This window comes from Cydia splendana, chromosome 25 (genome assembly GCF_910591565.1).
Source record: "Cydia splendana chromosome 25, ilCydSple1.2, whole genome shotgun sequence".
NCBI lineage: Eukaryota > Metazoa > Arthropoda > Insecta > Lepidoptera > Tortricidae > Cydia > Cydia splendana.
In genome coordinates, this window is record NC_085984.1 from 5,687,236 (window position 1) to 5,710,022 (window position 22,787).

At 39.3% G+C, this 22,787-nt stretch overlaps 2 protein-coding genes across 4 annotated transcripts in view; both read left to right on the plus strand.

Moving 5' to 3' along the window:
- Positions 1-764: 764 nt before the first annotated feature.
- LOC134802847 (uncharacterized) lies at positions 765-17,354 on the plus strand. Of its 2 annotated transcripts, none has more exons than XM_063775585.1 (2): positions 765-904; positions 17,094-17,354. In XM_063775585.1, exon 2 carries the CDS (start codon positions 17,145-17,147, stop codon positions 17,352-17,354), a length of 210 nt encoding a protein of 69 aa, XP_063631655.1. In that variant the 5' UTR covers positions 765-904; positions 17,094-17,144. The 2 variants fall into 2 exon arrangements, with proteins under 2 accessions (XP_063631655.1, XP_063631654.1); XM_063775584.1 differs by lacking the exon at positions 765-904 and adding an exon at positions 5,128-5,439.
- Positions 17,355-17,426: 72 nt separating this feature from the next.
- Positions 17,427-22,787, plus strand: part of LOC134802729 (transcription factor CP2) — a 65,998-nt gene continuing 60,637 nt past the window's right edge. For both annotated transcript variants that reach the window (XM_063775391.1, XM_063775392.1), the window contains exon 1: positions 17,427-17,661. In XM_063775391.1, coding sequence (XP_063631461.1) covers positions 17,427-17,661 — 235 coding nt within the window. The remainder of the gene's footprint in view (positions 17,662-22,787) is intronic.

The window sequence follows — 22,787 nt, forward strand, 5'->3', positions numbered from 1 at the left end:
TGGCAGAACCTTCTATGCACAAGGAAACTTACCGACGAGAACGGTAGATGGTAGCACTTGTTTTGGCAATGAACGTATGCACATATGTTTCCGATTCAGGCCAAAAGATGGCAGACCCTCTAACGCGCACGGTCCCTATAGGGTATTTAACTGTATAAATTCCATAGTAGCAAAATCGTTTTGACAACTTAAAAAATAAACTGATTTGACTAGTAGGGGAATACCCTATTTGGCATCATAAACAAAAGGAGCATGTGATAAAATGGTGTATTCCCATTTGTTCCCGCCGGGCACATATGGGAATAGGTGCGTTCATATGAATCATTCCCACCGGTTTCCACTTCATGTATGGCGGCGATCACGTGGGGCGGGGACAAATAGGAATACATTGATAAAATGTTGACTCCCGTTACTGGTGTTCTTCTTTTTAGGGTTCCGTACCCAAAGGGTAAAAACGGGACCCTATTACTAAGACTCCGCTGTCCGTCCGTCCGTCTGTCTGTCACCAGGCTGTCCTAACTCGAGCACCGTGATAGAGAAATTTCACCGATGATGCATTTCTGTTGCCGCTATAACAACAAATACTAAAAACAAAATAAAATGAATATTTAGGTGGGGCACCCATACAAGTCATACCACAAACGTGATTTTTTGTCGTTTTATGCGTAATAGTACGGAACCCAACGTGCGCGAGTCCGACTCGCACTTGGCCGGTTTTTACTTTATCGATATGACCATAACATACGCCATTTTCTTTTTTCCAGACAAAGCAGCTCCCAGCTTCCAGTCAGCAGTCGTCTAGTCTAGCCTTTTGATGGATAACCTGCATTGCCTACGTATGAAGCTTACATCTGGAAACGACATCTGAGAGGAGTATTTCACGCGGCTCGGTTTTCTGTTAATGGTAAGTGAAAAAAAATTCTACTGACAAGGTCTCTGTGCCAGAGTTTACTCGGCCGGTGATCCTTTATATCCCTTATTCGTTGAAGCTTTAAACTCTCGCGTTTTGTACACATATTTAATTACACAAACGGGTCTACCGCGATATAATTTCATTGTTTTTACCTTTAATTCCGACGTTTCAGCTGAGTTGCACTAGCAGTTGTGGTCACGGAAAGACTGACGTCCCAACCATAAAATTACAATAAAATAAAATAAAACTATTAGACTGTACAATAAAATTAAATTATTCACTAAAGTCTACAAATAAAACAACAAATAAATAAATCAACAAAACAAATACAAATCAATACAAATAAATCTGCAAAAAAAAGTCTACGTATAAATGTCAACGGAGATATTAATAAAACACCACTAAACTACCCTAAATTAGTTTATAAAAATGTTCGGGGTAGACAAAGAAATTGCAGCTACCCGTTAAAGTTTAATGTTTAACATCTCCGTTGACATTTGTTGGGACCGTGACCACAGCTGGTGCGACTCAGCTGAAACGTCGGAATTAAAGGTAAAAACAATGAAGTTATATCGCGGTAGACCCGTTTGTGTAATTAAATATGTGTTGTTGAAGCTTATTTTCAAACGTTCACGAACTCACTACAGATGTAGTGCATAATTGTTTTCCATCGTAATTTCTCGGAATCGTTCGTATTTGTCATGCTACTTCCGACAACCTCAGTACTTTTTGTACCGAGACTGACTGAAATAGAAAGACACGTTCGTAATACGTTTCCGTGAAAATACGATGGAAAATAATTATGCACTACATCTGTACAAAACACGAGTCCTCCGAGAAGTAGGTATTACAGTCGCCATCAGATATATCGGAGCGGCCAAGGTGCCCAGAAATATCTGAACAGGTCTCTAATATCAAGGCACTAGATTTCGTGTTCAGATATTTGTGAGCGCCTTGGCCGCTCCGATATATCTGATGACGACTGTACACGTGGCAGATTGCGATCGCCATCTTGCCGACGCAAAGTTTAATTGCCACCAATAAATTTCAATTAATCCGTGGACCGCGACAACGCACGCGCAGTCATTAGTGAGGCAAAAAATCAGCGTCATCTTGGTTTTGAGCGTGCTATACTATTTGAAGATTAGTCCTTTAATTTAACGTAACGGCAATGGCCTTAAAAGGTCCAAGGCCCTGAAGAATTGTCTGACACGATATCAACGGCCGCTTTCTATCACCGCACCGCCCGCCGTCTGCAGGGTGTTCATCCTCACATCCTAGAACCTAAATGGTCGCGTACTGTGCGGTTTAAGAAGAATTTCCTCCCGCGGACATTCCGGCTGTGGAATAAGCCAGCTCCCTGCCGAGGTTTTCTCGAGGGGTTACATTACAGTATGGGGCTTTTCAAAAAAACCACTCCTGGTTTTTAATGGGTTGCATGTAACACCTCTGGAGTTGCGGCTGTCCATATGCTACGGTGATTGCCTACCATCAGGCGGACCGTAGGTTTGTTGCCCTAAGGCCGAACATATCATGGGTCAATAATGTACACTTAATAATATCTACTGTACCATATGTTCTCGTGAATAAACTTTCATTTCATTTCATGCGGCCAGTGATTATGAGCCTTTCCAGACTATCTGGACCTGTCCTGCTCAGATGGCCGAAGAAACTAAGTATACGTTGGGTGCAAACAGTGGAGAGCCTTTTATTATGCTGTAGGTTAGGGATGGCTTACTCCGAGCCCAGTGCTGTCTATAGGTAGGTAATCCTTGAACTCTGACACACCCGGTATCCAATTATTTATGTGCATTAGCGTTTTATTTGCCCATTGTAGACTGATTTCCTTGCTTATCTCTTTATTGAATAATAGGTGTATTTTTGTGAATTACCGGTATTGTTGGACAACTTGAGGGCAATGGTCGGTTTTCGTCAGGATTTGTCTGTTGATTGCATTTACAATGGAAATGGTAATAATTATTGAGAAGTTTTTGTGATGTGAAAAAGGATGGAAATCATTACATTACGATGATAGAGAAGTGTGGAGAATGGAGCGAATGAAAGTATATCGGGAATTGCGCCAAAAATGTCTGTCTTTTTCTTTCCATCCTGTTACCCCCTGCTGGGGGGTAGGGCTCGAATCTTTTTCTTCCACTGACTCCGGTCCTGGGTAGCTTGGGTAGCCTCCTCCCACCCCAACCCCAATACACCCAGCTCTTGCTCCACAGAACGGCGCCAAGAAAATGCAGAATGGCGGCGGGAAAATGTCTATGTATTAAAGTTTACATTTTTTTGGTTGATTTGGCTTAGAATCAGGATTCAGGAGATTAAAAGTGCGAGCGAAGCGTCTCCGTTTCAACTTCGGCAAAACTTCGGCAACCATCGTCCACACCGTTAACTGGCAAATAATGGTAAACTTTATTGCTAAGGTCCACCGATGTACTAGTAAGAGTATTGTTGTTATTACGAGAGGGTTACCCCACAGATTGGGGACTGACGTGACCTCTTAAAAGTCTATTATTGAATAAGAGTGCACGACTTGCACCGTGCACGAGCCATTGGTAGATCAAACAATAAAACAATTTATTTTGATATGTTTATTTTCGGCATTAAGTCCTTGGAGTCACATTGTCGAATTTGATTTACATCGAATTTTAACGATGACAGTCAACAACTCATCATACTATCATCCTAATGCATCGCATCGTATTTAGTTATGTTTCTAGGGTTAGCTACTTCTTTTAAGTCTCGCCGTCATGTATGTATTATCTTAGTTTTACTACCATTTCATATGTATCTCTCAGTTACTTAAAGGTTCCCTTAACGGGATAAGTTCGCCTTTGTACACTTTACTGTATTCTCTCTGTGTTATGTACTTGTTTTGTGCAATAAAGTGTTTACTACTACTACTACTACTATAGTATTGGCCATTGGAGAGCGAACAGCGGCGCGATTGGCGGGGCGCAGCGTGGCGTTGAGCGTCCAAGGGATTTGAGCAGCGTGCCCTGAGGACGCGAGCATACGTTGCGTGGCGTTGAGCGTTGAGCGTCCAAGGGATTTGAGCAGCGTGCCCTGAGGCCGCGAGCATACGTTGCGTGGCGTTGAGCGTTGAGCGTTCAAGGGATTTGAGCAGCGTGCCCTGAGGCCGCGAGCATACGTTCCGTGGCTTTGAGCGTTGAGCGTCCAAGGGATTTGAGCAGCGTGCCCTGAGGCCGCGAGCATACGTTGCGTGGCGTTGAACGTCCAAGGGTTTTGAGCAGCGTGCCCTGAGGCCGCGAGCATACGTTGCGTGGCGTTGAACGTCCAAGGGATTTGATCAGCGTGCCCTGATGCCGCGAGCATACGTTGCGTGGCGTTGAGCGTTGCGCGTCCAAGGGATTTGAGCAGCGTGCCCTGAGGCCGCGAGCATACGTTGCGTGGCGTTGAGCGTTGAGCGTCCAAGGGATTTGAGCAGCGTGCCCTGAGGCCGCGAGCATACGTTGCGTGGCGTTGAGCGTTGAGCGTCCAAGGGATTTGAGCAGCGTGCCCTGAGGCCGCGAGCATACGTTGCGTGGCGTTGAGCGTCCAAGGGATTTGAGCAGCGTGCAGCGTGCCCTGAGGCCGCGTGCATACGTTTGCATTTGTTTAATTTTGCGGCCAGACATGCAGGGATTTGATGGATCCAGTAAACATTTGTTTTATTAATAAAACTGCTAAATACTGTTAGTCTGTTAGTAATTAGGTTAAATTTCCACTGCGTTGGAATTAGCAGCAAAATTGGGTAGCAATTTTTGCAAAACCTAGTAACTATCTTGGGATAAGTTTGCCAAGGAGACCTTGGCTCCAAAACAGTATCTGTAAGATGGAGAGAGGAAAATCAGTTGACTGGTAGAGACTGCCTTCTGGCATTAAGTCTATAAGTCATAAGAAATGTTAAAATAAAAAAGTTTTTAGGTAGGTACTATATTTAAAACCAGCTCAAGGTATTCACAAGTACAATTTGTCACAAGCAAATTGCAACAAACGCAGACGTACTTCGAGCCCTCAGCGAAAGAATTAAAGATGACGGAACCGCCGCGTCCCCCCACGGTACCCCACGCTACCATCTTGACCCGATGATTGCCTGACCCTGCCAGCCAAGTGGTCCCAATTCCCGACATCCACACATCTCCTTCGCGTACGCCATTGGCTGACGAATTAACGACAATATTGCGTACTTATTCATTTAAACTTCTCCAGCAATTTAGCAATAGAACCCGGTTTTGTCGTACTCGGTCGTACACGGCCGCCGCTCGTGTTCGAAATTTGAATTTTCCCGCGCCGCCAACGGACGCGTTCATTGCGCGCATTGGTTAGGTTGAGTTGCGTTCAGGATAATTTTCTAATTTACGAAATGGTGGATTGATGATGTATTTGAAAGACGGGGACGGGTGGATTATGACTGCTCTCATGTGGTTGTTCGCCAATATGGCTAAATTATACTGATTTGTGAGAATATTTGGACTTTTTTAAAGTGTTGTACCGCTATGCTTTTGGACTCTTATAAGGTGAGAATGTGTGGAGGTTGGAAAGGACTACTATTCTTTTTTGACCTTTTTCCTCTCAAAGGATTAAAAAAGTAAAAGGAGAATTATATTCTCTTTTTGCAAAACGGTATGTGAAATACGATCATATACTAATTTCAGTATTTAACATCTGATTAACTACATATAGCTGGTCAAGCAAATCTTGTCAGTAAAAAAAGGCGCGAAATTCAAATTTTCTATGGGACGATATCCCTTCGCGCCTACATTTTTCAAATTTGCCGCCTTTTTCTACTGACAAGATCTGCTTGACCAAGTTTATATCATATTCGTTATTTAAAATTAACCACATTTATTTTCAATAATAATATTTCTATTTCTTAAAAAAATATCCGAAACCCAATTAATTAGGTATTCATTAATACAAAAATATTACGTAGGTAAGGTAAATAACTAACTAATTAACTACATAACATATTTATTCACCATATCATATGGTATATTAAATAAGGTGTTGGGGATAACTTTAAAAATTTGGAAAACAAGATATCTAACTAAACTTGCAGCATTTTCTGCTACAGCAACAGTAAGCAAGATGTATGAAGTGCTTCTGGTTTTGCAGATATTAATGATTTTCGAATTACCTCATTAAAATTTAAAATAGACAATGAAAAATCTGTCACTCTTTATTGAAAAATTTACATGACAGTTAAATAATTAAAATATCTGGGAGACCGAGCTTTGCTCGGAAAACATATAAAAACTCAAAAATGCGTGTTTTCCCAGAGACCTAGCTAGATCGATTTATCGCCCCCGAAAACCCCCATATAGCAAATTTCATCGAAATCGTTAGAGCCATATCCGTGATCCCAGAAATATAAATATACAAGAATTGCTCGTTTAAAGATATTATATTAGAATACGTAGGTACTATAAAAATACCTACGTTAAAATTACGTACGATGTTTGTTGCAAAAAATACCTCCAGTTTTAATAATTTTGTTTCCACCACACCAACTGGCAAAGGCTCTCTTGATTGTTCAAAAACTGATAGCAAAGTTGCATTTTATTCACATGTGAGGCAAAGTAATGAAATGCATATTTTGAGTTGATTTCTTATGTTTGCTGGTAGAATTGACTATGATGATTTTGAATGATTAAATATTTAATAACATTTATTTGGATTTGATTTAGTTTGGTTTTGTTTGATATCTTACAGTAAATATTTTCTTCGGGTTGAAAAATTTTGTGTTTCACTCGGGGGCAAATTTTGTTTAACTCTCGTGCTTTGAAACCCTCGCAAACCTCAAGATTCCATATTGTGAACCGCTCTCTACGCTCGTGGCTCAATTTTGGAATCTTTCGCTTGCTTGGGTATCAAAATCAATATTAGCACGAGCGGTTAGACAACAACTTTGCCGCCTTGTAAAACAAATAACTATTATTTTTAGTGTCCGACCGAAACATGTTTTTTTGCCGAAACCGAAACCGAAACAGAATGTTCGGCTTTGGCTCTAGTTTCGGCCGAAACCGAAACCGAAACCGAACCTTTTGTAGACTTGTTAAAATCGTTTAAAAAATGTCATAAAACCGCTTTTACACACATATTATGGAGCTGTCAACACCCAGTGTCCTTGAAATTGATGTTACTTAAGCAGTTTTTTAAGAAAATTACTAGAGTTAGACCAAGGTAATTTTGCAACGATTTTGATAACACACGCAGTGCAAGTGTTATTTTAAACGTCAAAACTTCTATGAAATTATGACGTATAAATAACATTTGCACTAGTTGCACTGCGTATGCTATCAAAATCATTACAGAATTTTCTTAGTCTAACTCTATTCATTCACCAGTCAAGCTAACATGTACATACAGGGTCAACCAAAAACGCAAGCGCAGCGAGCGCGAAAATTTTTGTTAAAATATCGCAAGGCCGGGCACCGATCTTCACCTGGGCCTAAAAGTCCGAAGTGCCCCAGTGAGGCGAACTTTCATGCGAAGTCAAAGCCGTGCTTCAGGCTTCAGGATAAGTAGTTGAGCACAAACTCCAACCAATGTCCATTGTATTAAAAAGCGAGATATTTCCTTGAGCGCTGGTGGCCTAGCAGTAAGAGCGTGCGACTTTCAATCCGAAGGTCGCAGGTACAAACCCCGGCTCGAATCCAATGAGTTTTTCGGAACTTATAGGTATACGAAATATCATTTGATATTTACTATTTGCTTTTCGGTGAAGGAAAAACATCGTGAGGAAGCCGGACTAGTCCCGTTAAGTCCTAGTTTACTCTCTGGGTTCGAAGGTCAGTCTGATGGCAGTCGCTTTCGTAAAAACTAGTGCCTACGCCAATTCTTGGGATTAGTTGTCAATTGGACCCCAGGCTCCCATGAGCCGTGGCAAAAATTCCGGGATTACACGAGGAAGATGATGAGTTTTCTTATTATTCCTTTGCCCAGGCCCAGTAACATGCGACAGTGCTATCTCATTTACTCCGATACAATTAGACAGTGTGCGCGTTATAGGTATTAACAGTCTCTTAAGACTGCGTCTAGTGGCGCCCTCATTAGTGGAATTGTGTTTTGATAATAAACCAGTTAATTACTGTACCTATACATGAATCAGTATATGTAGGTACATATTAATATTGTTGTCCTACTTATTCCCCAACTTTTGGTCTTTGTCACATAGTTTAGTTTCATAGTACGAAGTACCATTTCGTAAGTTTCGGCCCGGCCGAAAGGTTCGGCCGTTTTTTGGCCGAAACCGAAACTACAGCCGAAACATGATTTTTTGGCCGAAACTGGCCGAAACCGAAACCGAAACCGAACCTTCGGTCGGACACTAATTATTTTGTCCACGTAATAGACTTTTAGACGCTGACATTAACTTACAATGGCATAAATATAATTAGTTTTAACTACCCAAAACCAATCTCGCTTTACACAATAATTTAATGATGACTAACAATTCACCTACATTTAATTCTATGTCGACGCTAATATGGAATGTTATTGAATTGTACAAAGAATAATACAAAAAAAATTAGAAGATACGCTTGGTAGTAAATGCTACTGTAAGCATTCCAGAGAAAGTTGTAGAGTCTGTGCGGAAAGTGACGAGTCGTGGAATGTATGGGGCCCAATACATTCCACGACTCTTCTCTTTCCGAACAGACTCTATTAGAATTATCATCATACATATCACGAAACTATGTTTTGCGTTGTAAGTACATGTACAACTCTCAATTTGATAAGTACTAAGTTTAAGAATCGAAGAGTTTAAGGACTCTAGTATTACTCTTTTTAGGGTTCCGTACCCAAAGGGTAAAACGGGACCCTATTACTAAGACTTCGCTGTCCGTCCGTCCGTCCGTCCGTCCGTCCGTCCGTCCGTCTGTCACCAGGCTGTATCTCACGAACCGTGATAGCTAGACAGTTGAAATTTTCACAGATGATGTATTTCTGTTGCCGCTATAACAACAAATAATAAAAACAGAATAAAATAAAGATTTAAATGGGGCTCCCATACAACAAACGTGATTTTTGACCAAAGTTAAGCAACGTCGGGAGTGGTCAGTACTTGGATGGGTGACCGTTTTTTTTTTGCTTTTTTTTCGTTTTTTTTTGCATTATGGTACGGAACCCTTCGTGCGCGAGTCCGACTCGCACTTGCCCGGTTTTTTTATTTAGGATTAGGTCAGGATCTGGAATTGTCATTGGTAAAGGGTTCGCGTCGCGTCAAGAAATAGCATTAAAGCAGAGCAGAGGAAGCGGATGACGCGTCATCGTTAGGTTTATAAAAATAAGTCAATTTTAAAATCGTTATAGAAAGAGATTCGCAATTGTCTGGGGAATTTATTTAAGTGAGGGTACGAGGGGTTATAAGACTAATACTGGTAATACATTTGAGAAACTCTAGATTGTACCTCTAATGCACATGGGCATAATCTATGACTGCATCGCCCTGTATCTTAATATCTGATGATACAAATGTATCAAATGTCCAACAGCTTACCACAGGTGCATCAAGCCATACTATTGTGATATTAGCAAAAGTTTGCTTGTGCGCGAGTGATTGTTCAAAAATAAGATGTTTTTTAAATTATTTTAATAGGGGCCATAAGTTTGAGAAACTGTGGATTAGGTCTACAAGTTCTTTTAATGTCGCGTCTGCTAATGGTGATGTTATAATCTATGACAGTATCGCCCTGTATCTTAATATCTGATGATACAAATGTATCAAATGTCCGACTAGCTTACCACAGGTGCATCAAGCCATACTATTGTGATTAGGGATTGCAAATCCGAATCTATTTTACAAAATCCGGATTTTCGGATAATTTTCACGCCGAAATCCGAACTTCGGATAAAATCCGGATTTAGGGAATGTTTTCTTGGTACCAGGAATAAATAAATAAAAAAACGACTTTCTAATAAGAAATTAGTCTTTTTATTTACTGTAATAGTCTTATGATCAAATAACAAGTTATATTAATTACACAGTTATATTATATCAATAAGAAAAGCAACTTGGAAACAAAAAAATATCTTGTTTAATAATTTTAATTAAGAATCCTACAGTCACAACACTGAGATCAAAATTTCTTGGGGGTTTTAGCACATCTCCACTGCGGAAGTTGCGGAACCTAAGTCAAAGTCAAAATATTCTTTATTGAGTAGGCTTAGCAACAAGCACTTTCGAATCGTCAGTTACAAATATTATCTTATACTAGACGGGCCCGCAGCTCCGTTCGCGTAAGTGAAATAAAGAGTTTGTCTTAAATTTAGTTAAATACCGATATTATTATGTATTCAACCCTACCAGGGTTTATAACTGTGATAGGGATTTCTTATTTGTAGCCGTTATTTGGATAACTTAATTCGCAAATTTCTCATTGCGAAAAGGCAAGATGGTATTTTTTCATCTACGTAGGTATTTATTTAAACTTGATTCAACAAAAAAGAATTATTTATTTTTATAAGCCTAGTTGCAAATACATTTATTAGATTAATTTCCGCCTTAAGACAAATATGGACGACCACCGCCGATAAATCGCCTTTTAATACAAATAGGTAGTCCCCATTTCCCTTTCTGGATATTAACATTAGGTACTTACTACGGCTACGGTGACGCAACGACCCAAAGTGAGTCCTAGCCTCCGACACCAGATCACGCCATGTTTCTCGGTCTTGCAATAGCTCTCGCCAGTCGCCATGGCCGAGGTTGAGCAGGTCTTGAGCAACTACGTCGTTTCAGCGGTACCTAGGACGTCCACTCGGGCGTCTCCCATTTTGTTGTCCCAAGTCCCAAGTACGCTCTCTTCACGGCACGGTCCTCTCCCATAATTCTCTAAGTGTCCGAGCCACTGAAGCTGCCGCTTTGGTGTCTCAATATTTCGCCACTATATCGTAACACATCCTTATTTCTATGGCAACAAAGTTATATTACGTTATTTGGCTGACTGCTGACTGTACATTTGCTTATTTGCAGTAATCAGAACATTTTAACGGTGCAAAAGGCAATTGTATAATAGTTTAACAAAAAATCCGAAAATTCGGATTTGGGTTTAAAAATCCGGATTTAGAAACGGATTGAAAAATTGGCGGATAATCCGGATTTTCGAAGTTCGAATAATCCGGATTGCAATCCCTAATTGTGATATTAGCAAAAGTTTGCTTGTGCGCGAGTGATTGTTCAAAAATAAGATGTTTTTTAAATTATTTTAATAGGGGCCATAAGTTTGAGACACTCTGGATTAGGTCTACAAGTTCTTTTAATGTCGCGTCTGCTAATGGTGATGTTATAATCTATGACAGTATCGCCCTGTATCTTAATATCTGATGATACAAATGTATCAAATGTCCGACTAGCCACCACAGGTGCATCAAGCCATACTATTGTGATATTAGCAAAAGTTTGCTTGTGCGCGAGTGATTGTTCAAAAATAAGATGTTTTTTAAATTATTTTAATAGGGGCCATAAGTTTGAGACACTCTGGATTAGGTCTACAAGTTCTTTTAATGTCGCGTCTGCTAATGGTCGTATTATAATCTATGAGCGTTTCGTCCTATATCTTAATATCCGATGATACAAATGTATCAAATGTCCGACTAGCCACCACAGGTGCATCAAGCCATACTATTGTGATATTAGCAAAAGTTTGCTTGTGCGCGAGTGATTGTTCAAAAATAAGATGTTTTTTAAATTATTTTAATAGGGGCCATAAGTTTGAGACACTCTGGATTAGGTCTACAAGTTCTTTTAATGTCGCGTCTGCTAATGGTCGTATTATAATCTATGAGCGTTTCGTCCTATATCTTAATATCTGATGATACAAATGTATCAAATGTCCGACTAGCCACCACAGGTGCATCAAGCCAAACTATTGTGATATTAGCAAAAGTTTGCTTGTGCGCGAGTGATTGTTCAAAAATAAGATGTTTTTTAAATTATTTTAATAGGGGCCATAAGTTTGAGACACTCTGGATTAGGTCTACAAGTTCTTTTAATGTCGCGTCTGCTAATGGTGATGTTATAATCTATGACAGTATCGCCCTGTATCTTAATATCTGATGATACAAATGTATCAAATGTCCGACTAGCCACCACAGGTGCATCAAGCCATACTATTGTGATATTAGCAAAAGTTTGCTTGTGCGCGAGTGATTGTTCAAAAATAAGATGTTTTTTAAATTATTTTAATAGGGGCCATAAGTTTGAGACACTCTGGATTAGGTCTACAAGTTCTTTTAATGTCGCGTCTGCTAATGGTCGTATTATAATCTATGAGCGTTTCGTCCTATATCTTAATATCCGATGATACAAATGTATCAAATGTCCGACTAGCCACCACAGGTGCATCAAGCCATACTATTGTGATATTAGCAAAAGTTTGCTTGTGCGCGAGTGATTGTTCAAAAATAAGATGTTTTTTAAATTATTTTAATAGGGGCCATAAGTTTGAGACACTCTGGATTAGGTCTACAAGTTCTTTTAATGTCGCGTCTGCTAATGGTCGTATTATAATCTATGAGCGTTTCGTCCTATATCTTAATATCCGATGATACAAATGTATCAAATGTCCGACTAGCCACCACAGGTGCATCAAGCCATACTATTGTGATATTAGCAAAAGTTTGCTTGTGCGCGAGTGATTGTTCAAAAATAAGATGTTTTTTAAATTATTTTAATAGGGGCCATAAGTTTGAGACACTCTGGATTAGGTCTACAAGTTCTTTTAATGTCGCGTCTGCTAATGGTCGTATTATAATCTATGAGCGTTTCGTCCTATATCTTAATATCTGATGATACAAATGTATCAAATGTCCGACTAGCCACCACAGGTGCATCAAGCCATACTATTGTGATATTAGCAAAAGTTTGCTTGTGCGCGAGTGATTGTTCAAAAATAAGATGTTTTTTAAATTATTTTAATAGGGGCCATAAGTTTGAGACACTCTGGATTAGGTCTACAAGTTCTTTTAATGTCGCGTCTGCTAATGGTGATGTTATAATCTATGACAGTATCGCCCTGTATCTTAATATCTGATGATACAAATGTATCAAATGTCCGACTAGCCACCACAGGTGCATCAAGCCATACTATTGTGATATTAGCAAAAGTTTGCTTGTGCGCGAGTGATTGTTCAAAAATAAGATGTTTTTTAAATTATTTTAATAGGGGCCATAAGTTTGAGACACTCTGGATTAGGTCTACAAGTTCTTTTAATGTCGCGTCTGCTAATGGTCGTATTATAATCTATGAGCGTTTCGTCCTATATCTTAATATCCGATGATACAAATGTATCAAATGTCCGACTAGCCACCACAGGTGCATCAAGCCATACTATTGTGATATTAGCAAAAGTTTGCTTGTGCGCGAGTGATTGTTCAAAAATAAGATGTTATTTAAATTATTTTAATAGGGGCCATAAGTTTGAGACACTCTGGATTAGGTCTACAAGTTCTTTTAATGTCGCGTCTGCTAATGGTGATGTTATAATCTATGACAGTATCGCCCTATATCTTAATATCTGATGATACAAATGTATCAAATGTCCGACTAGCCACCACAGGTGCATCAAGCCATACTATTGTGATATTAGCAAAAGTTTGCTTGTGCGCGAGTGATTGTTCAAAAATAAGATGTTTTTTAAATTATTTTAATAGGGGCCATAAGTTTGAGACACTCTGGATTAGGTCTACAAGTTCTTTTAATGTCGCGTCTGCTAATGGTCGTATTATAATCTATGAGCGTTTCGTCCTATATCTTAATATCTGATGATACAAATGTATCAAATGTCCGACTAGCCACCACAGGTGCATCAAGCCATACTATTGTGATATTAGCAAAAGTTTGCTTGTGCGCGAGTGATTGTTCAAAAATAAGATGTTATTTAAATTATTTTAATAGGGGCCATAAGTTTGAGACACTCTGGATTAGGTCTACAAGTTCTTTTAATGTCGCGTCTGCTAATGGTGATGTTATAATCTATGACAGTATCGCCCTGTATCTTAATATCTGATGATACAAATGTATCAAATGTCCGACTAGCCACCACAGGTGCATCAAGCCATACTATTGTGATATTAGCAAAAGTTTGCTTGTGCGCGAGTGATTGTTCAAAAATAAGATGTTTTTTAAATTATTTTAATAGGGGCCATAAGTTTGAGACACTCTGGATTAGGTCTACAAGTTCTTTTAATGTCGCGTCTGCTAATGGTCGTATTATAATCTATGAGCGTTTCGTCCTATATCTTAATATCCGATGATACAAATGTATCAAATGTCCGACTAGCCACCACAGGTGCATCAAGCCATACTATTGTGATATTAGCAAAAGTTTGCTTGTGCGCGAGTGATTGTTCAAAAATAAGATGTTTTTTAAATTATTTTAATAGGGGCCATAAGTTTGAGACACTCTGGATTAGGTCTACAAGTTCTTTTAATGTCGCGTCTGCTAATGGTCGTATTATAATCTATGAGCGTTTCGTCCTATATCTTAATATCTGATGATACAAATGTATCAAATGTCCGACTAGCCACCACAGGTGCATCAAGCCATACTATTGTGATATTAGCAAAAGTTTGCTTGTGCGCGAGTGATTGTTCAAAAATAAGATGTTTTTTAAATTATTTTAATAGGGGCCATAAGTTTGAGACACTCTGGATTAGGTCTACAAGTTCTTTTAATGTCGCGTCTGCTAATGGTCGTATTATAATCTATGAGCGTTTCGTCCTATATCTTAATATCCGATGATACAAATGTATCAAATGTCCGACTAGCCACCACAGGTGCATCAAGCCATACTATTGTGATATTAGCAAAAGTTTGCTTGTGCGCGAGTGATTGTTCAAAAATAAGATGTTTTTTAAATTATTTTAATAGGGGCCATAAGTTTGAGACACTCTGGATTAGGTCTACAAGTTCTTTTAATGTCGCGTCTGCTAATGGTCGTATTATAATCTATGAGCGTTTCGTCCTATATCTTAATATCTGATGATACAAATGTATCAAATGTCCGACTAGCCACCACAGGTGCATCAAGCCATACTATTGTGATATTAGCAAAAGTTTGCTTGTGCGCGAGTGATTGTTCAAAAATAAGATGTTTTTTAAATTATTTTAATAGGGGCCATAAGTTTGAGACACTCTGGATTAGGTCTACAAGTTCTTTTAATGTCGCGTCTGCTAATGGTCGTATTATAATCTATGAGCGTTTCGTCCTATATCTTAATATCCGATGATACAAATGTATCAAATGTCCGACTAGCCACCACAGGTGCATCAAGCCATACTATTGTGATATTAGCAAAAGTTTGCTTGTGCGCGAGTGATTGTTCAAAAATAAGATGTTTTTTAAATTATTTTAATAGGGGCCATAAGTTTGAGACACTCTGGATAAGGTCTACAAGTTCTTTTAATGTCGCGTCTGCTAATGGTCATGTTATAATCTATGACTGTATCGCCCTGTATCTTAATATCTGATGATACAAATGTATCAAATGTCTGACTAGCCACCACAGGTGCATCAAGCCATACTATTGTGATATTAGCAAAAGTTTGCTTGTGCGCGAGTGATTGTTCAAAAATAAGATGTTTTTTAAATTATTTTAATAGGGGCCATAAGTTTGAGACACTCTGGATTAGGTCTACAAGTTCTTTTAATGTCGCGTCTGCTAATGGTCGTATTATAATCTATGAGCGTTTCGTCCTATATCTTAATATCTGATGATACAAATGTATCAAATGTCCGACTAGCTTACCACAGGTGCATCAAGCCATACTATTGTGATATTAGCAAAAGTTTGCTTGTGCGCGAGTGATTGTTCAAAAATAAGATGTTATTTAAATTATTTTAATAGGGGCCATAAGTTTGAGACACTCTGGATTAGGTCTACAAGTTCTTTTAATGTCGCGTCTGCTAATGGTCGTATTATAATCTATGAGCGTTTCGTCCTATATCTTAATATCTGATGATACAAATGTATGTGCGCGAGTGATTGGTCAAAGAATGTATTTATAATACTAGTGACCCGCCCCGGCTTCGCACGGGTTACACAAAACCTTAACAAATTATACACCGAAGCCTTCCTTAATAATCACTCTATTGTTAAGTGAAAACCGCATGAAAATCCGTTTAGTAGTTTTTGAGCTTATCGCGAACATACATACAACACACAAACAGACAGACGCGGCGGCGGGGGACTTTGTTTTATAAGGTGCAGTAATAGTTAGTAATGTAGCCGAGAGATCTGACTAGCAAAATTTTAAACAAATATATTTCCAAAGTAATTTAGATACAGAGTAAAAACTCGCACGGTGACCATATCTTCCGTCGCAACATTCGCGCGGCGCCCCATATCGTTTGTTCCCTTTTAATCCTGGCTGTACGCCCCCTCTTAGGCGACTGCTATGTGTACCTGCAATAATATCCTCCTAAGGCCCAGCCATACAAATTGAAAACCCAAAGTTCAATGAAGTTTAAACCTATAGTGCAGGTAATAGAGTTGATTTTTATTTGTTTGAATATTTAACGAAAAAAAAAGAAATGCAACTCTGTTCCAATTGAATATGGTTTAAATTTCATCGAACTGAAGAAGTACATAGGTAGGACCTTGGGCCTAAGGAGGCTAAGTTACTCTTCGAAGGCCACAAAAATATCTGACCCGATCTTATTTGTAGAGTCATAAGAGCGTGTCACATTTTTTTGCGGCCTTCCAAGAGTAACATATTATTTGCTGTACAAAATAGGGTATTTGACTGTACTTATTTAAAATAAATGATTTTACACAATGCATGAAATAAAGCACCAAAAGATGAATAGAGAAACATAGACAGCAGTTATTTCTAGACACAATTTCTATTTTAAAACCCGTATAAAACTATAAAGAGTAGGTAATTTGATTGTGACGTCACAGGCTAGTGTTTCATATAAATTCCATAGTAGCAAAATCGTTTTGACAGTTCGAAAAAAGAAACTGATTTGACTAGTAGTCAAATAGCCTATTCTAACCAGTGTTGGCCGAACGTTCATTGCAAATAACCATTATAAATTGAACCGTAAACCGCAACGGACAGTTACAGTTTACGGTTCAATTTATAATGGATAATGGTCAAAAATGGTTAATAGCATTAACGTTTCAGCCAACATTGATTCTAACGCCTTCCATTGTTTCAGGAGCCGTAGTACCGCCACCGGTGCCATCAAAGCCAGCATACCACGAACCCCATGGCCCCCCACACCTGCCAGCCAACCTATCTGACCGGCAACCGCTTCACCACCAAGTCCTCCCCCCTCGAACCCCACATACAGTACCACCTCTGCCGCTCCAACACCAACATGCTCTTGAAGATCGAAAACGAACTCCTGCAGAGCCACCGTCAACGAGAAACTACAGGCATTAAAAAGCTGTACAACTCTTTCTTTGTTCTCTTTTAAAAAGTTTTAATCCAATTATCATCATCATCTCATCATCATCAAGTGACTTTATAGTGTAGTGATGGCTCAGTGATGGAATCATCCATATATATAGAGAAGGACTATATGGAATACGGACGGAAAGGTGATCCGTACACTTGGGAGAGCTCGGTACGGCTGGTGGGACAGGGGGAGGAGATCGGGATGTATTTGGAGGAGAGAGAGGGGCGGAAGAGGAAGTGGCAGCAGGTGGAGGGGGGGAAGATGATGCGGCGGGAGGAGGGGGAAGAGAAGGAGCAGAGGAAGGTGCCGCCGAAGAAAATTATGGGTAAGTTGAATTACCTATCTGCATTTTTAATTTGTGATTAGAACCAATTAAGTTGAAATTCAACAAGAACGTTTGATAAAATCCAAGTTAATTTTGCACAGATTTGGTAATGAAATGATAAAGTATGGAATTGTCATATCATAATAAACGTAAATTTTCATTAGAATATGCCGTTTATGGTATCATGCTCACACTCTGTGCACCGCAAAATCTGTGCAGATGCAGAGTTAGCTTGATGGTCTAATTTCTGACTATAATAGACTCCAAACGATCGTTCCGATGAGGCATAAATCTTTAGGCCGGCCCCGCCCCTTTTACTACCTGGGGCCCATTTCTCGAAAGATATTAGTCTAATATTACTAGTGTGTTGTCATGGCAACCCATACGATTTGACAGATCGTGGACTAATATTATTAGTCTAATACCGTTCGAGAAATGGGCCCCAGCTTGTAGGGATGCGTGTCGCAGCCTTCGCAGATGAACGATGGTGGTATGTATGTACTATATGTGTATGGTATAGTAAGTACATATGCTGTACTTGCGGTAGCTATATTTAGTAAGTGGTATCTATGCGTGTCGAAGTCTAGTGAAAGGTCCCACTTTATCGCTTACCATAAGGACGAGGTTTGCTTGTATCTTTATACGAATAACCTGTCAAAGTGTCCTTATGGCAGGCGACTTTTTGCTTGGAAACGACACATAAATGGTCCCTTTATATCTGTATATCTTCTTTACTTGTTATTAGTGGTAAATACCTAAAATAATCTAGGTCCTGGGTGGGATTTCAGAGCAGGTTTTTATTTATGAAATTTATTTCTATAATAAATATTTTTATACAAGTAGTGGTGCAAGATACGTCAAAGATATCAACGATATATTAGTAGGTAAGTACTGTAATACTATATTACGATGGGCCATCCTGCCAGCCCTTAAGAGGGCAGGAAGGAAGTTATCCAACCCATTACTCACCGGACTCGCGAATTGTACAATTAGTCAATTACCCTGCAGGTAACCTTACCCAGGAAGATTCTAGAAGGCACGTGATAAGACACATTAACACATTGACTCGCACTTGTCCGGTTTTTTCTTTACTAACCGGTAATTTTTTGACATTCATATCATATGTCGGCTGTACACACTCGTCGAGACACCCCGAGATAGCGAGAGCGCGTGTGTACAGACTGCTCTCGTCTTGTCTCGTCTCGCCGTTCCCCGATTGCGGTCGGTTTTTTGGGGCCGAGTCAAAGGGTCTCGCTGCTCTCGCGACGGCAGCGAGGCAAAGCATGTACAAACTCATTGTCAAAGCAGAGATTTGTGTAACTACCCGACAAAAATCTTTGACCAAATTGGAGGTAAACATAATCGTAAACAAACTCCACATAAATACTCTTGCCACCTGAACACTCGCCATGAAACCAAAATGACCTAACACTTTACATATCTAATGACAATGGGGTTAGCTCCTATTTAATAATCATTCTTTATTTGTACAATCGAAGGAAACCAAACTCAATGACACTTATTACCTTGGAAACAGAGTTGAATTTTCAATATAAATAATTATAGTTTCAACGATAGGTGACGTCACTACATCTGCACGCTTCGTTTTACGCTGAGCATTGTTGATACGACTCCACCAATCAGGAGAGATTGTCAAAGAGTTTGCGCAGACGCGACTTGCCAATAAAAATAATTTCTGTCCAATTTTAGACCTTACAGCGACGAGATATGGTTTAGTGATAGCTGCACGCATGCGTGGAACGCGTGATGGTCAAATTAGTGGAATCAATTAGGAGCAAATTTAGTAAGTGATATTTATACCATCTTCAATTTGGACTACAGAAGGGACTGCTTGGAAAGGTTGTGCGTAAACTCTCGCAGCTACTGAACTGACAGTTGGATTGCCCAACCGAATACCGATTCTGTCTAATCGTATTGTCATTTTTGTACAATATCAGAGAGATTTTAATGAAGCCTAGTCGAATTATCATGAATTTACACAAACTTTAAAATTGCACTTACCTACCTACTTTCTTTATATAACCTGGCAAACCAATGTTGCTAAAAAACGACAAATTTGAAAAACATGGGCGCGATTAGTCTATATCTAGACTCTGATAAGTTGGTTTACTTGGTTTGCTAGACTACATCAGACATACTCCTTAATTAAAACGCAGAGCTATAATTGAATCTTTTACGGAACTTATGTACGAAATATCATTTGATATTTACCAGTCGCTTTTCGGTGAAGGGAAACATCGTGAGGAAACCGCACTCCCAACAAGGCCTAGTTTCCCCTCTGAATTGGAAGGTCAGATGGCAGTCGCTTTCGTAAAAACTAGTGTCTACGCTTCACGGGATTAGTTACCAAGCGGACCTCAGGCTCCTATGAACTCCAAAAAGCCATGATAACGCGAGGAAGACGACGATTTAAATGTCATTATTAATAGTTGTCATTAAAGTCGTTATCACACAAGATAGCCTCTCAGAGCGCTCGTGCTCGCAGGCAAGATAACACAACCGGTCCACACTCTCCTATTAGCTTATCTTTGCCGATAAAATTAATAAACGAGGTGACAAAATTATAAACTCGTGCGATACAGTTCTCGGCGTCGCGTCTTCGATTCGGACGTTTATAAAGTTTGCGAATTGTTTCTGCGCGGTGTTTTGTTTTTTCTTGTTCTTTTTTAATTTAGTGCAACGTCTGTTGCTGTTACTGACTGTGTTTTCAATGCATGTTTTATATTAAGTGCCAGTGTTTGTGACTTTAATATAAGCGTGGTAATGTTGGTATCAAGTGGCATATCTGGATTTTAAGTAACTATAAGTGGTATATCAATGCTGAGTAAAGTAATATGAGCAAGGTATAACTTTGTTTTTAAGTTGACTTAGCAACGTTGTCGCCAGCTGTTAGCATATATGCTACAGGCAATATTTATTTATATGACTTGTATTGTAATGTTCCTTCTTACATTAGCGCTCTGATTATTAAGAAGGAAATAGACTATCAAAACAGACTTTGGTCTGACTATTTTTCACTCCACGGATGACAGAATTTATGCACGGTACATATATAATTTGGCCCAGGGCTTTCTCATTTCAAACATAGACAGACAGAATCATACTGTCTTTGTCTTACGCTAGAAAGCACCCGCAAGAAAGCGTGCACATTTCTTCAACGAAAAACGTCACTTTTAACACTGACAGATCAGTAACAGATCGAATAACTAAAACTCCAATTGGCCTTACAATTAGCCAACTATTTTTGACACTTGTTACAATGACATAAAGTCCAATAAGTAACTTTAGTTTATACAGAAATGGACAAAGGAAGAGATACTTATTGGCTAAGTGAAGAATGTACAGTCGCCAGCAGATATATAGGAGCGGCCAAGGAGCTCAAAAATATCTGTACACGCACTCTAACGCCTTGACAATAGAGGCGTGTTCAGATATTAGTGAGGTCCTTGGCCGCTCCTATATAGGGTGGCTAAAAAATAACTGCATTCCCGTTGCCAGGGAGGATTTGGGATTATACTGAGCAACTTTTACTATGGTACCAACCCCGAAATTGCGAAAAAAAGACTTGGCTGTTTCATACATTTTGGCTGGTCCATTTTCTATGGGAGGGTAAATTTTTTTTCGCGATTTCTTTGTTGGTCCCATAGTAAAAGTTGCTCACTATAATCCCAAAACCTCCCTGGCAACGGGAATGCAGTTATATTTTAGCCACCGTGTATATATCTTAAGGCGACTGTACTAAACTGTACTTAACTTGGTAGGTTGTTAGTACATTAGTATTTATGTTCTTAATGATAACGACCTAAGAAACGATAATGTTTAAGTAAACCGTTTTCTTTACTTCTGACATCATAGTAGGTATTATTAATAAACAATATTTACTTATGTATAATGCATTTGCTCTGAAAGTTCTTCTTTGTAATATCATAAATCATAAATACATACATACATACATACATATAATCATGACTATTTCCCGGAGGGGTAGGCAGAGACCACGGATTTCCACTTGCTATACGATCCTGACATACTCGTACCTCTTTCGCTTCCTTCACTTTCATAACATTCGAGCATTCCTAATACACGCTCGCCGGTTTAGGGTTCTCTTGAGCTGGCCTTTCTTCAGGATTTCCCCGATCTGATCAGAGAAAGTCCGCCGAGGTCTACCCCTTCCAATACCACTTCTACTTCTCCCTTAAACACTCTATGTTAGCCTTCTTTCACTCATTATAATTAACTATTGTTAATTATTACTTATTACTTACCTACTCAATTAAAGTAAAATCATTCATAATAACTAACAGTCGGGGTCGAGACGATTTGACATTTGTATCTAAAAGTGTAAATATCGATAGGTGACCATTATCAGCCACGCGCGAGGTCAAAACCGCAATTCAAAAAACATAAATCTTATACTATAAATATCTTGACCCCCAGACTAGTAGTAAGTGTATGTACTCTGAGGTCAGAGTTAAAGTGGTCGATCGGTGGTTGCTAACTAGCAATGGGACTGTGACCCGCGATCTCAATCTGTAAACATAATGACTACACATAATATGGTAGTATTTATGGACACACTCGAAGGATTCTAGAAAAGAAAAGAAAAAAGAAAAACTGTCTATTTTTCTGGAAATTTTCAAGTAGGAACTATTTCTTAGGGTCTTAGGGTGGAAATCGGTCGGTAGAAAAACAAGATTCAAGCAGGCTGCTAAATTCATTATCATGGCCCTTCCCTTTGGATTTGCCGTAGTCGTATAAAAATACCTACTTGAAAAAAAGCGCTGGTGGCTTAGCGGTAAGAGCGTGCGACTTTTAATCCGGAGGTCGCGGTTTCAAACCCCGGCTCGTACTAATGAGTTTTTCGGAACTTATGTACCTATATACGAAATATCATTTGATATTAACCAGTTGCTTTTCGGTGAAGGAAAACATCGTGAGGAAACCGGACAAATCCCAATAAGGCCTAGTTTCCCCTCTGGGTTGAAAGGTCATATGGCAGTTGCTTTCGTAAAAACTTGTTCCTTCGTCAATTCTTGGGATTAGTTGTCAAGCGCACCCCAGGCTCCCATGAGCCGTGGCAGAATGGCGGGACAACGCGAGGAAGA

Coding starts and splice junctions, on each gene's coding strand:
- LOC134802847 (XM_063775585.1), top strand. CDS start 17,145: ATGGCCCCCCACACCTGCCAGCCAACCTATCTGACCGGCAACCGCTTC.